Genomic DNA, 15,931 nt, shown 5'->3' on the forward strand with positions numbered 1-15,931 from the left:
TCTACGTTAAACGAAGCCTCATTTAAACTCCATCAGTTCAGGAAAATTTTAACAACTCTTCCTTTGCCAGTATTACTCTCCAAAATACAATTATAAAAGATTTTTTGCCTTGAAACAATTATAAGCAAGAAAAACTGGAAGAAAAACTCTAAATTTATTTTTTTCTTTCATTGCTAAATACTAATAAAAACATTTTGCTGTAAAAAACGTAATATTGTAAGATTGAGAGTGGGAGGATGTGGGGATGTTTCAGTGTGCCATTGAGGAAATTACGCCATACATGGATGGTATAAAAAGAATGATGTTCTTAGCTCAGCTTGGGTTCCACTCTCAAAATGGCCAACTTTAATTTTAGGACTTAAAAAAAATCTGTTTCTGATATTGTTGCATATACTTTTGGCATTATAACAGACTTCACAGCTTTAAATATTGTAAGATTCTATGGTATAAGATGATCTCATAACAGTACAGCTAGAGATTACACTTTTCTGACTGTTCTTTCAGCTATAATTACATTATGTTTGTATCTGAAATAGGTGCAGAAGTATATGTCTGTCATTTGAGAGTCTGGGCCAGAGAACTTTGAGTTTATAATCCACCAGTCTCTTTTCCCTCCTATTGTAGGATCACAGATATGTTAGCCATCAATGTTTGACCTTACAAATGACTACAACGCCTTAGTGGTAGAGGAAGGAGTCTATATCCCTGAATGATCCTGTGGAACAATGTTTCCATACAAACTTACAGTGGAAGGGCTGTAACATGTCTTTAAATAGTCCAACAGCCTCCAAAATGATCTCTATCTCCAGTACTCCCACTTCATTGTCTTTTTCCTTCTCTCAGAGGGATGGATGATGGAATTTACATACAACTCTAAAGCATGTCTGATAACACTCAAGATTTTACCTGCCTCTGGATTAAAGATCATGACCCAGATCCCAAGTGACTTTTCAATCTCTGGCTATAATAAACCTTGGATCATTCCTAGCATTGCTCATAACCATTGTATATTAGTTCATTTCCTTCCTTTGTTTTCAAATGCATTTTGGGTTGCTTGGGTGGCTCAGTCAGTTTAAGTGTCCAACTTTTGATTTTGGCTCAGTTCACGGTCTCAGGGTCATTAGATCAAATCCCAAGACTGGTTTCACGCTGAGTGTGGAGCCTGCTTAAGATTCTCTCTTTCTCCCTCTTCCTCTACCTCTCCTCACTGCTCATGCATGCTCTCTCTCAACAACAACAACAAAAGCATTTTGTCCAGTCTTTCTTTGATGAAATCTGAGTCATTCCTCAAGATCTAAAAGTAATGCCACCTCCTAAGCCCATCTAAAATCCTTCTGAATATAATGAATTGTTGCTGTTGTAGACAACCAACCAGTTCATTTGTAACACTACTTAACACCCACCACATCTTACTTTATGTTATATTTGCCCCCAAGATCCACCAAGAGTGAGAACTTTGATTTGCTCTTTAAATATGCAATAGCAATGGGTCCTACATTTGAATTATACGTACCAGTAAAATGTACCTCAAGTGAGGAAAAAAAATATTATCATCCAATTTTAATAATATCAAGGAAGGAAAATTTTAAAAGCACATCCAATTTCACCAAGGTCATATAAATATGGGTAAATTTTTGTACAATAATAGGAAGGACAATATATAAGTTTATACTTAAAGATAAATTTCCCATAAATATATGATTGGTTAAAAAGAATATGTTAGCATTAGATTACACACGAAAGGAAAAAGGGGGGTTTAAAATTTTCAATATGAAATTTTATTTTCTGATATTTACCAGTTTTGATTGCCATATCAGTGCTATATTTTGATAATTTAACACCATTTTAACTTTTGTTAGTTTAACAAGATTTTTGATATTGTATAAAAAGTGAATGCACAACCATCAGGGCCGTACTTAGCTTTTACCACTGTTTTTGTCAAAGAGCCAATTTCACACAAATACAACGGTGAAGATAGAATTGACACTATTAATGTGTTTTTAAGCCATCCTGAAATTTCTGAAAATGTTTGTAGCATTCATTCGCCATATTTTTAAAATGTGATGTTGGTTATGACTTCTTTGCTTTACTTTTAATGAGAATTCATTGTTGACTTCGTATTTTTCTACTATTTTATTTAGAACAAACCCCAAATTATATAAGCAAAAGGCCCCCACCCCCACTCTACCCATATGGTAGAAAAACAGAGAAAAAACTAACTGCAAGAATTGGAACAAAATACTTGTGATTATTTGGGGATGATAGTATTGGGGGATACACACACACACACACACACACACACACACACGCTCACCATACGCGTATTTTTGTTATGAAAAGAATACTTTTTTTTTTTAAGAATACTTATAATACTAACAAGAGTAGTTCTTTTAAAGTGGGGGAGGAAGAAAAGAGCACGTAAAAATTAAAGAACAAAACAACAAACAAAGCTGTCCCCTGACAAGGCTCCGCACGGAGAAAAGCTGCCGCGGGGCCGCCACTGCGCCCACATTCCTCCCGCGGAGGCCGGGGAGCCCACTGCGCAGGCGGCGCCTACAGACTTCCAAACGCCGGCGCAGGAACCGCACGCACCTGCCGCGCCTCTCCTCACACGCGCGCTCTCCCGCCTCGGCAAAACAAGCGAAGACCCCCGCAGTCAGAACCGGAGGAAAAATGCTTTCGATTTCTGTCCTCCCCATCCCCACCCATGCCTGCATGGCTGTAATATCCGGCGGCTCTCCTGCTTCCAAAGGGAACAGTTTCCTGAGGAACCAGACGCTGGTGGAGCGCGCGAGGGGCGAGCGAGAGCTGCTGAGAACTTGTCCCCTGACCGCAGCGCCAGCGCCACGTAAGTTCGCTCCTAAACCCGGCTTTCCGCGCGCGCTTCGGCTACCAGACTAACAACACAGGCCCACGCGCAGGCTCCGCGCCGCCCGCGGGAAGGCAGCGGGAGGCCGGCGCGGGGCGCTTTGCTCCCGCCGCTCGGCGAGTGCGCGTCCACGCGGGCGCCTGGGGGGGCGACGGCGCGCGCGCGCCGCCGTCGCGGGAGGCGCCGCTCCCCCTCGGGCGTCCCGGGGAGCCCGGCGCGGGAAAAGGACCCGTGCGGGCCGCCGTGGCTGCGGAAGGGGGGGCTGTAGCCTTCCTCCGGCTGGCTGGCGGATAGACCCCCGACCCCTCCTCGCAGGGATGCCGGGTGAGGTCGCTCCCTCCGGGCAGCCCCTCCCTCCTCCGCTGTGTCCTGCCTGCCCCCTGCTGGGCGCCGGGGAAAACAGGCAGGCTGGTCCTTATCTCCCCTACAGCTTCTATCCCAGAAGTTTGTCTCCTGCGCATGTTTGTGCTAGTCATATTTAATACATACCTACAGCAGAGATGTATGGAGTAAATCAGTCTCACTTACGCTAATCAATAGTTAAAAATAATTCTAAGGTTTAACACTGTTTATTGTGCACTGTTTATAAATGTGTGTTCTATGCACAAACTGCATCAGAATATCTTATGGTATTGCACCAGCAGCATTAGTATCACCTGGGAACTTAGAAATGCTCATTTAAAAAAAGAAAAAAAAAAAAAAAAAAAAAAAGAATATCTTATGGTATTTGTTGAAAATGTAGATTTTGGACATTTTTACCATTATTTCAGATGATTCTTATAGACAGTAACTTTCGGGAACTATTGACCATCTAACTCCTTCTGATAGAACTATCTCGTTCTATTTATTTAATTTGGATTTAAAATCATGTTAGCTTCGACATCTCAGTCCTGCTTTCTGTCGGTGTCCGCTTCACATTCACATTAACTCCTGGATGAGAGAAGTGTCACTGTGTCTGTCCAAAATGGTCCTTCACATGAATTTGGAATTCTACCTTTCCTGTCTTCTCAGATACTTAGTTTACTTACATAGGAGTTACAATATACCAGCTATGGATTTAGGTTGCCATAAATGTCATGAATTATTTAATACTCCCAATGGCCTGTGATGTAGTCACCATTAGTAGTCCAATCTTAGGAGAATACTAGTAAAAAAGAAATAGGCACAAAGAGAGTAAGTATTTTTTTGGTGGTCCAACAGCTCATAAAGAATGGATCCAATATTTGAACCCAGGCACTCAGGCTCTAAACACAATATATCATGGTGCCTCTCTTCAGTTGTCACTCTTGTTCCTGCTCTAATATTAGTTGTACTAGAGCTAATATTAGTTGTACTTCTCTGTCACCAATGCCTTTAGGCAGCTTTGTTTTATAAGCTAAACGTCCATGATTATTTGTTGTGCAATTAATAATTTTTTTGTTTACTGCAAGAAATAAATGGACAATGTCTAATTTCACAGAATATAGAGGCAAAATAGAATGTGGAGAAGTATACAAAAAAGTATTCCTTATCCTGAAATTATGCTTAGTTGCTCTTTAATATTTCATTTAGTGTCTCAAATGAGGTAAGAGTTGTTGTTATGTGTTGGCATTAGTCTGTCCCAGATGAGACAGGATTGTGTTTAAGCATTACACGTACTCACAATGATGGTACAGGAGTGGTATGCATACCTCTCTCCTGAGCATGAGAGTGTCTTCTTCATGCGCTCCAGGACAGCCTGAATGACTGTCAGAGAAACCCCACCTTGGACAGAGAGCTGGAAACAGTATGGAACACTATTGTTCAACACTGTCATAACAAAAATAAAGGGACAGTCAAAGCTCCATGACTAATCTCTGTCTCTTTGTCTCATGAAACACTCTACTCACTGAGAGGGAAATATTCAAACTTTCCCACATGTGGGACTCTGTCAGATCTGGACACAACCTCAAACATCCACACTACTGGCTCATTTCTCTGTAAGCCTATAAACAAAAATAAAACATTATAAAGCCTAGAAATGTCCTTTTCTTCCAGTTAAATAAATCCTGGAACTATATCTTTCTCTAGTCACTATAAAGGTATTTCTGTTCTGCTTTAAGAGAGAGCTCCATTCTTTACTGTTCTCTCATGTCACTCCTCCTTCACTTGGACACCATCCTGTGCAGATGTCTATTATGGCACTTTTCTACTTATGCTGCAATAAGTGATTATTGCCTATCTTTTCCAAAATACCATAAGCTCTTGAGATATAATTACAGGAACTGGAATCTGAGCTAAAGTGATGTGTGCATGATCAATTATCCAGGAGATATCCTTGAAGGAAGGTGACCCAGAGTCCTTCCTCTTTTCTTCTTCTGCTGGATAGAAGGCACATGTGATGGTGAGTCAGCTTATACCATGAGGTGGCATTGTTAAAAGGCAGCTAAGCAGGGGTGCCTGGATGACTCAGTCGGTTGAGCACCTGACTCTTGATTTCGGCTCAGGTCATGATCTCCTGGTTGCGAGATCGAGCCCCCTGTTGGGTTCCATGATGGGCATGGAGCCTGCTTGAGATTCTTTCTCTTCCTCTCTCTTTGCCCCTCCCCACCTCTAAAAAAAAAAAAAAGAAAGATGTAAAGATGGTTAAGCAAGAAATACAAGGAACCAGTGCCCCTGATGACTTTGTGAAGTATAATCTTAATCTTTGTACACTTGTGAGAAAGAGTAGTACACTTTGAGCTTTTTAAGCAATGGTTTTCTAGGACTTTTCTATCGCTCACAGGTGAATGAAAGGCTAGCTGATAAGATTCTAAGACACTTTGAAGGTTGGGACTCTATCTTACTCATTTTTTATATCCCCAGCATTGAGCATGGCATCAGGTTTATCAAATATATAATGGATTAGATGTTTAGGTAATGAATTAGGTAATAAATTAGACTGGATATGAGATGAACTGAAGTTTCGTATGAGACACACACCCTGTAAATAGATGAGTTGGTCTGGAAATAGATCAGTGGCTTGATGATGACGCAGGAAAAACAGCATCTGTTTAGATCATGCTATCTGTTCAGAACCCTTACTCTTTCTCCATCAAGAAACTTACATATTTTTTAAATGTATATTTGAGGAAGTTAATTCTGACAGGGAAGTTTTTGGAGTAGGTAGTACAGTGAGATTACTATTTACCTCCTACTTTTGCTACTGACTGACCATAAAGCCTCTACCAATCTTTTAGCTTAAGTATCTGTAGTGTCATTACTTCATCTCATAAGAAAAGATAAAATTCTTTAAATTTCAGGGATTTTGTTTTTTTACCAAGGCTTTTCTTGAAGAGGGATTCATGAACAAGAATATTATTTTTAGAGAACTGAGTAATTGGAGACAAATAGTATGTTTGTGCCATCATTGATTTCACTAGGGATTATGGGTATGCCGGAGGAAGAGGTCTGTGATTTGCCAATTCCAGGCTGTATACTTTTCCCTTCGAAATGTACAAAAAGTATGAAGTAAATATGCATGTTCCTTGAATAACCACTAAAGATGACTTTGGAATCTTCCATTCCACTGAGAGGCTCTTCTGGGTTGCAGGTTACCATGGCAGCTGAACCCATCATGATGTCACCCATTTGTCTAGTGGAAAACCAGGAAGAGCAGCTGAACCTGAATCCAGAAGCATTACAGATTCTTAATAAGATTTCTCAGCCTGTGGTGGTGGTGGGCATTGTAGGGCTGTATCGGACCGGAAAATCCTACCTGATGAACTGCCTGGCAGGACAGAACCATGGTGAGTGTTGTCTTGGGATGGGGCCCATTTGCTCGGAACCAGTGATAGTGCAGGTTGGCCTCTTTTGATATCATCTTAAGGAAAAGGCTGACTCTGCCCAGTGAAGAAAATTTGTAATATTTACCATCTAATTAACAACCTTGACCCCATCTGCCCATAAAACCTCTCTTCTCCAATAATGAAGAACTATTTTCCACACCCTATCAAAGACCAACCTCACTAGTCCCCTGGATTCCATCCACTCTTTTGCTCAGAAGTTCAGCCTCTGCTACTACTTTATTTCTTTCCCCTGCATCACTTCTGCCAAAACTATAATGTCATTCCAAGAAGCTTCAAATGTAGTTTAATATTTCCTGCTTTTTAAAGTAGAGGAAAGGAAAGAAGGGAAAAAGGGAAAAATCTTTTTTATTCTGTATCTCCATAGAGCTACCATTTTATTTTTCTGCTCCATGTCATAACAGATTTTCATATGTTATAACCCCTTCTCTCTCTGTCTTTTTTTAGTTTTTACAAATATGTAAACTATAACACATACAAAAGAGTGCCTAAAATACAATGTACAATAAAGTAAATAAAGTGAACACCTGTGTAATCGTGACTTGAGTAAAAAAATAAATCATTGTCAAAGGCACAAGTTATACGCTCTCACATTCTCACTAGCACTAAACAATATTTTTATTTTCATGATACTTCTTTCTTTACTTTTAAAAAATGGTTTTGCAGTCTATGTTTTCATTTAAAAAATTTTTTTAACGTTTTTATTTATTTTTGAGGGAGAGACAAAGCATGAGTAGGAAAAGGGCAGACAGAGAGGAAGACACAGAACTCGAGGCAGGCTCCAGGCTCTGAACTATCAGCACAGAGCCTGACACAGGGCTCGAGTTCACAAACCACAAGATGATGATCTGAGCCAAAGTCAGACGCTTAACTGACTGAGCCACCCAGGCGCTCTAGTCTATGTTTGCATTTCTAAAGCACACTTTATCTTGGCTTGCTTTTAAAGTTGATATAAATAGAATTAAATTTTATGTATTCTTTGATGGCTTCTTTTGCTCAACAAGAATTTCATAAGATTTATCCATTTTTTAGCATGTAGCTGTATTTCCTTATCTCACTGCATTATAGTATTTTTTATCTTTACGAACAGAGTTGTCTTAGATTTCTTATAATTTTATCCTGATACACATGTACACAGATTTCTTTTAAATAATATATCCTGAAGTGGAATCTCTGTATCAAAGAGTATGTGTTTCTTCAGGATTTCCAGATAATATCAATGGCATTTTCAACTCTCTATTCAAGCTACATATTTATTAGCAGCAATTAAGAATTCCCACATCCTAAGAAAAATGTTTAACTTTTACTGTTGTGGTAACTATTTGATTGTATGGCATGTGCCTCACTATAAATAAGGTTGAGCACCCTTTCGCATATTATTTGCCATTTGTATTTCCTATTTTATTAAATGCCTACTCAAGTCTTTTTAAAAATTGTAATTGAGTTGTCTTTTTTAGTTCTTACTGATTTTTAGGAGAATCTTCCTCTGGTCCCATTAGTCATTTCTTTCTATGCAGCCAGTACATTCCAAATATCTTACCTTCTTTTTTGCTCAGCTTCACTAGGTGTTGAGCCTCAGTCCACTAAACTCTAAGGATCCCCATACATCCATGTTGCTTTCCCCTCTTCTCTTTTAGGCTTCTCCCTGGGTTCCACAGTGAGGTCTACAACCAAGGGTATTTGGATGTGGTGTGTACCCCACCCCTCTAAGCTGAACCACACCCTGGTCCTTCTGGACACTGAGGGTCTAAGTAACTTGGAAAAGGTAAGGAAAAGTCATGAGGGAATCTGCTCTTGACTGTAATTCATTTGCTACCTCAATTCAAATTGTGTTACCTATTCCTACAAGCTATAAATCCAATTATGAATACGAGACTAAATTATTAGCTCAAATATTTGGGTATATTAGAACAACATCTTCTTACTGTAACAGTTGGATAAACATACAGTTTAATAAATACATAACCAAACAGCTGAATTTCAGGACTCTGTGCTAAGTACAACAGACACTACAGTAAATAAGGCAAATGGCTAGAGCCTAGCTGGGGAGACAGCATGTACACAATGTGACCAGTACAGGGTGCTATGCATAGATGTAGGCAGTAGTCCAGTCATATGGCTTGGAGAAAGATTCCTAGAAGAAGTAATGTCTAAACTGTAACCCGTGAGACCAGTGGAAACTACCAGTTCAAGTGTGTGGGAATGATGGAGTTAGAAGTAGGAGCTGTTAAATAGGGTTTTGGTAAAATAATTTATTTAAATCCTCTTCAGACAAAGCTTCAGCTACACCAGAAGCATTGATGAAGGGTTTTAGTTAAAGTCTCTGGTTTTGGAGATTACCTCTTCTCTAACTTCTATAAAAGAATGACCTTGACCCACTGAAATTATTTTCCCTGAGATAATCTTAGTATTTTGTTTTTAAATATTAAGTGAAACAAATTGTTTCTCCATCTTATTTTACATTATTCTGAGTCTGTATTCAAGTAGCAATGGTAAATACCTGTTTTCCATAATTGTGGGGAGAAAGTATTCAGAGTTTTTGTGCTCAGCTTTAAAGTTCTCGATAACTTCAGTATAAAACCAAAATGAAATATGCAGCCAAGAATTCTTTATCCAGCAAAGCTGTCATTCAGAATAGAAGGAGAGATAAAGGGTTTCCCAGACAAACAAAAACTAAAAAAGGATTTTGTGACCACTAAACCAACCCTGCAAGAAATTTTAAGGGGGACTCATTGAGGGGAGAAAAAAAAAAAAAAAAGAAAAGAAGACCAAAGCAATAAAGACTACAAAGGACCAAAGGACATCACCAGAAACACCAACTCTATAGGTGTAACACAATGACACTAAATTCATATCTTTCAGTAATCACTCTGAATGTAAATGGACTAAATACTCCAATAAAAAGATACACGGTATCAGAATAGATTAAAAAACAAACAAACAAGATCCATCTATATGCTGCCAATAAGAGACTCATTTTTAGACCTAAAGACACCTGCAGATTGAAAGTGAGGGGATGGAGAGCCATCTATCATACTACTAGGTGTCAAAAGGAAGCTGGAATAGCCATCCTTATAGCAAACAAACTAGATTTTAAAACAGAGACTATAACAAGAGATGAAGGGCATTATATCATAATTAAGGAGTGTATCCATCAAGAACATCTCACAATTGTAAATATTTATGCCCCCAAACTTAAGCACCCATTATATGTAAATCAATTAATTACAAACATAAAGGAAACTCGTTGATAATAATACAATAATAGTAGGGGAATTTAATACCCCACTTAAACAATGGACAGATACCTAAGCAGAAAATCAACAAGAAAACAGTGGCTTTGAATGACACACTGGATTGGACTGGATGACTGGATATATTCAGAACATTCCATCCTAAAGCAGCAGAATACACATTCTTCTCAAGTGCACATGGAACATTCTCCAAAATAGATCACATACTGGGTCACAAATCAGCCCTCAATAGGTACAAAAAGATCAAAATCATACCATGCATATTTTCAGATCACAATGCTAGGAAGCTTGAAGTCAACCACAAGTAAAAATTTGGAAAGCCCTTAAATACATGGAAGGTAAAAAACATCCTACTAGAGAATGAATGAGAACATTACAGTCCAAACCCTTTGGGATGCAGCAAAGGCAGTCCTATAAAGAAAGTATACTGCAATTCAGGCCTATCCCAACAAGCAAGAAAGGTACCAAATACACAATTTTAACTTAAACCTAAAGAAGTTAGAAAAGAAACAGCAAATAAAGCCTAAATCCAGCAGAAAAAGGGAAATATTAAAGATTAGAACAGAAATAAATGATACAGAAACAAAAGAATGCAGTATAACAGATCAATGAAACTAAGAGCTGGTTCTTTGAAAGAATAAACAAAATTGATAAACCTCTAACCAGATTTCTCAACAAGAAAAGAGAGAGGATCCAAATAGATAAAATCACAAATGAAAGAGGAGAGATCACAACCAACACCACAGAAATACAATTATAAGAGAATACTTTGAAAAATTATATGTCAACAAACTGGGCAATCTAGAAGGAATGGACATTCCTAGAAACTCACAAATTACCAAAACTAAAATAGGAAGGAATAGGAAATTTGAACAGACCCATAACCAGAAAAGAAATTGAATCAGTTATCAAAAAGCTTCCAGGGGCTCTTGGATGGCTCAGTCGGTTGAGCGTCTGACTTCGGCCCAGGTCATGATCTCACGGTCCGTGGGTTCGAGCCCTGCATCGGGCTCTGTACTGACAGCTTGGAGCCTGGAGCCTGTTTCAGATTCTGTGTCTCCCTCTCTGTCTGACCCTCCCCTGTTCATGCTCTGTCTCTCTCTGTCTCAAAAATAAATAAACATTTAAAAAAATTTTTTTTAAAAAAAAGCTCCGAAAAAACAAGAGTCCTGGGCCAGATGGCTTCCCAGGGGTATTCTATAAGACATTTAAAGAAGAGTTAATATAAAAGGATGTAATGAAGGGAGGGAGGAAGGGAGGGAAAGAGGGAGAAGAGTTAATACCTATTCTTCTCAAACTGTTCCTAAAAGTAGAACTGGAACAGAAACTTCCAGACTCATTCTGTGAAGCAGCATTACCTTAATTCCAAAACCAGACAAAGAGAATTGGAAGAATTACAGGCCAATATCCCTGATGAATATGGATGCAAAAATTCTCAATAAGATACTAGCAAATTGAATTTAACAGTACATTAAAAGAATTATTCACCACAGTCAAGTGGGATTTATTCCTGGGTTGAAGGGCTGGTTCAATATTTGTAAATCAATCAATGTGATACACCACATTAATAAAGGATAAGAACCATATGAACCTATCAATAAATGTATAAGAAGCATTTGATAAAATAAAGCATCAATTCTTGATAAAACAAAAACTCAATAAAGTAGGTTTAGAGGGAACCTCAACATCATAAAGGCCATATATGAAAGAATGATCATCAATGGGGGAAAATTGAGAGCCTTTTACCTATAGTCAGGAACAAGACAAAGATGTCCACTCTCACCATTACTATTTAACATAGTTCTGTAAGTCTTAACCTCAGCAGTCAGAGAACAAAAATAATGAAGCACGAATAATGAAACACAGACAAATCAAGGAATCAGTCCCATTTACAATTGTACCAAAAGCAATAAAAAACCTAGGAATAAACCTAACTAAGGAGGTAAAAGTTCTGTACTTTGAAAAGTGTAGAAGACTTATGAAAGATATTGAAGAGGACACAAAGAAATGGAAAAACAATTCCATGCTCATGGATTAGAAGAAAAAACATTGTTAAAATGTCTACACAATTCAAAAAAAAAAAAAAAGTCTACACTTCTCAAAGCAATCTACAGATTTAATGCAATTCCTATCAAAATAACACCAGCTTTCTTTGCAGAGCTAGATCAAACAATCCTCAAATTTGTATGGAACCACCAAGACCCTGAATAGCCAAAGTAATCCTGAAAAATTAAAAAACTGGAGGCATCACATTTCTGGATTTCAAGCTATATTACAAAACTGTAGTCAGCAAGACAGTACAATACTGGCACAAAAACAGACACATAGATCAATGGAACAGAATAGAAAATCCAGAAATGGACCCACAGCTATATAGTCAACTCATCTTTGACAAAGCAGAAAAGAATATCCAATGGAAAAAAAGACAGCCTCTTCAACAAATGGTGTTGGGGAAACTGGATGACAACATGCAGAAGAATGAAATTGGACCACTTTCCTACACCGTACACAAAAATAAGTTCAAAATAGATGAAAGATCTAAATGTGAGACGGGAAACCTTCAAAATCCTAGAGGAGAAAACAGGAAGCAACTTCTTTGACCTTGGCTGGAGCAACTTCTTACTAGACACATTACTGAAGGCAAGGGAAACAAAAGCAAACATGAACTCTTGGGACTTCATCAAATACAAAAGCTTCTACACAGCAAAGGAAACAATCAGCAAAACTAAAATGCAACCTACGGAATGGGAGAAAATATTTGCACATGACATATCTGATAAACAGTATCCAAAATATATGAAGAACTTATCAAACTCAACACCCAAGAAACAAACACCCCAGTTAAGAAATGGGCAGAAGACATGAATAGACACTTCTCCAAAGAAAACATCCAGATGGCTAACAGACACATGAAAAGATACGCAACAACACTCATCATTAGGGAAATACAAATCAAAAACACAGTGAGATGCCACCTCACACCTGACTGAATGACTAAAATTAACAACACAAGAAACAATGCCAGGTGTTGGTGAGGATGCAGAGAAAGGGGAACCCTCTTGCACTGTTAGTGGGAATGCAAACTGGTGCAGCCATTCTGGAGAACAGTTTGGAGGTTCCTGAAAAAACTAAAAATAGAACTACCTCACAATCTAGCAATTGCACTATTATATATTTACTGAAAGGATAAAGAAATACAGATTCAAAGGGGTACATGCACCCCAGTGTTTATTGCAGCATTATCAACAATAGCCAAACAAGGGGGAAAGCCCACATGTCTGCTGAGAGATGAATGGATAAAGAAGATGTGGTGTGTATATACAACAGAATATTACTTGGCCATAAAAAGGGAAATCTTCCCATTTGCAATGATGTGAATGGAGCTAGAATGTATTATGCTAAGGGAAATAAGTCAGTCCAAGAAAGACAAATATATGATTTCACTCATGTGGAATTTAAGAAATAAAACAGATGAAGGGAAGGGTGGGGGAAAAGAAGAAAGGTTAACAAACCAGAAGTCTTTTTTTTTTAATGTTTATTTATTTTTGAAAGAGAGAGCAACAGAGTGGGAGCTGTGGAGAGACAGAGAGAGAGAGAGAAAGAGACAGAATCTGAAGCAGAGTCCAGGATCTAGACAGATCCCAACACTGGGCTCAACCCACAAACTATGAGATCATGACCTGAACCAAAGTCAGGTGCTTAACCAACTGAGCCTCCCAGGTGCCCCACAATCCACAAGAGACTCTTAATAATAGAGAACAAATTGAGGGTTGATGGAAAGAGGTGGATGGGATGAGCTAAATGGGTGATGTGCATTAAGAAGGGCACTTGTTGGGATGAGCACTGGGTGTTGTATGTAAGTGATGAATCACTGAATTTTACTTCTGAAACCAAAATTCTACTGTATGTTAACTAACTAAAATATATTTTAAAAAGAAAAAAGAAAATGCAAACAAATAAAAAAGCCAAAATGATTTTCCTGAGATTTAAATAGATTGTTTTTTGGCTCAACTCCTGCTTTTAAAAAAATAAATAAATAAATTTGATTAGTTTTAGGGATAATAAAATAAGGACTTGAAGAAAGAATTTTTCTCAAAAATATGAAAAAGTGTTCTAGTCTTCAAGATCAAGTCTGGTAAGCATAGAATGCAGATACTGCATTTGTACAAGGCAACAAAGTATACCATACTGTAAATTCCTGATGGCAGCAGAACCAATGGCTAATGCTAGAATTGTGGAGTGATTTGAGATATCTGACCCTGTTTTCTTGGTCTTCAGAGAACTTCAGGTCTTGCCCTGAATCTTAATTTTAGCTTTGTCTTCCATATCTGCACCCCTACTCATTGTTTCAGTCAAACAGAAGTAACTTTGTAACAATTTTTCAGGATCTGCACTTTCTAATAATTCTGCCTTGGCAAGCTGCATGATCCCTTCAAATCTACATGTCCACATTCTATCAACTCTTTGAAGTGCACCAGTTTTCATCATATATCCATCATATCCCTGGCAGATATAGTCACTTCTTGCTCTGAAGTTGCACAATACTTGTTTCCATGTGAGAGATTATAATCTCGGTTACATTTATATGTTGACATGTTTATCTGTCCCTTCATAAAGTCATCTTGAGTTCAGGGAATCTCATGTGGATCTTTTCATCCATACAGCCAAATGCAGTGTCTGGCATTTGTAGGTGCCTAAAGAGTAGTTGTTGAACAACATTTGTGTTGCAAATACAGACAACATGAAGAAAAATTTGTTACAGGAATAATTGCTCACATTGTATACCTACTATCTTCTAGGCACCGCATTAAACATTCTACACATATTGACCATGTCATTCACTTCTTTTAATAGCTTAGGATACTGAGGCTCTGAGAGGGGATTGTATTAATACTAAAAATGAGGTTGAATTTATGATGGTCTTCAAAACTTGTACTCTTTGCCATACTGTTCGGCAATATATAGTGACAAAATAATGAATGAAAAGCTGAATGAATGAAAAATGAATTAATGAATAAAGAGCAGCCTTCTAAGTCCCTTGTCCAATGTGCTTTTCAGGAAGACCCTAAGAATGACTCATGGATCTTTGCCCTGACTGTGCTTCTGAGCAGCACCTTGATCTACAACAGCATGGGCACCATCAACAGCCAGGCCCTGGAGCAGCTGCAGTATCCTTCCAGGGACCAAACCACCACGTTTTATTGAGTTTACAGGAATGGCAACTGAGACTGTCCTCTTTCCTGTGACTTAATTGTCATGGTTGAAGAAGGGGGTGAGGGGACACCGAGAACAAAAATTAGTGTTTATAGAATGTATTTCTATCTGAGATCTGGAAATTGTGGTGTAAAGTACTTTTTCCTTAGCTGAGTTCCCACAGCTATATGACTGAACTAACGCAGCTGGTCAGGGCAAAGTCCTCCTCAGACTACACTGGGGTAGAGGACTCTGCCAAGTTTGTGAGTTTCTTTCCAGACTTTATTTGGGCTTTACGAGATTTCACATTGGAGATGAAGATAAATGGATACTCCGTAACTGAAGATGAGTACCTGGAGGATGCCTTGAAGCTGCTTCCAGGTCTCAGAGTATGGCTTAAATGGTAGAAGGTTTTTTTACTGGGTGGGATCAGCTGAGTCCTGTCAATCAGCATTTCACATATATGTTTATTTGAATTTGGATTGTAGCCAGTGCTAATGGTGATTGGGTTTTGTGGGTTATTATTACTTTAAAATCTCCAGCAATTGAAGCTTAAGGTCACTAAAGAAATTTAGGGCCCCATTTTGGATCAGATAACTTAATGCTAATTAATGCCAGGAAAAAAGATCCCCAGATTGCAATCAGTGCTATAACTTCTTGAGGCCCACATATTTCTGTAGCTTGTTAAGTGTTCTTCCTGTTCTTTCTTTAAAAAAAAAAATCAGATTGGAAGTTGCTAGACAAAATCACAATGAAATTAATTACCTTATTTTTGAAATTTATTATAATAGTAATAGTAATATGGTAATTGG

The 15,931-nt window shown here is 38.2% G+C and overlaps 1 protein-coding gene across 4 annotated transcripts in view; it reads left to right on the forward strand.

The window, feature by feature from the left end:
* The first annotated feature begins 2,435 nt into the window (after positions 1-2,435).
* LOC132672461 (guanylate-binding protein 7-like) overlaps positions 2,436-15,931 on the forward strand; it is a 37,752-nt gene continuing 24,256 nt past the window's right edge. Inside the window, exons 1-6 of one of the 4 annotated variants that reach the window (XM_060624576.3) lie at positions 2,437-2,848; positions 5,090-5,231; positions 6,420-6,615; positions 8,310-8,437; positions 14,985-15,094; positions 15,304-15,500. In XM_060624576.3, the coding sequence (XP_060480559.1) occupies positions 5,229-5,231; positions 6,420-6,615; positions 8,310-8,437; positions 14,985-15,094; positions 15,304-15,500 (634 nt within the window). In that variant the 5' untranslated portion in view covers positions 2,437-2,848; positions 5,090-5,228. Of the gene's footprint in view, positions 2,849-5,089; positions 5,232-6,419; positions 6,616-8,309; positions 8,438-14,984; positions 15,095-15,303; positions 15,501-15,931 lie in introns of all 4 variants that reach the window. The other 3 variants (XM_060624574.3, XM_060624575.3, XM_060624577.3) reach the window with 3 other exon arrangements.

Source organism: Panthera onca, chromosome C1 (assembly GCF_046562875.1).
Source record: "Panthera onca isolate mPanOnc1 chromosome C1, mPanOnc1 haplotype 2, whole genome shotgun sequence".
Classification (NCBI taxonomy): Eukaryota; Metazoa; Chordata; class Mammalia; order Carnivora; family Felidae; genus Panthera; species Panthera onca.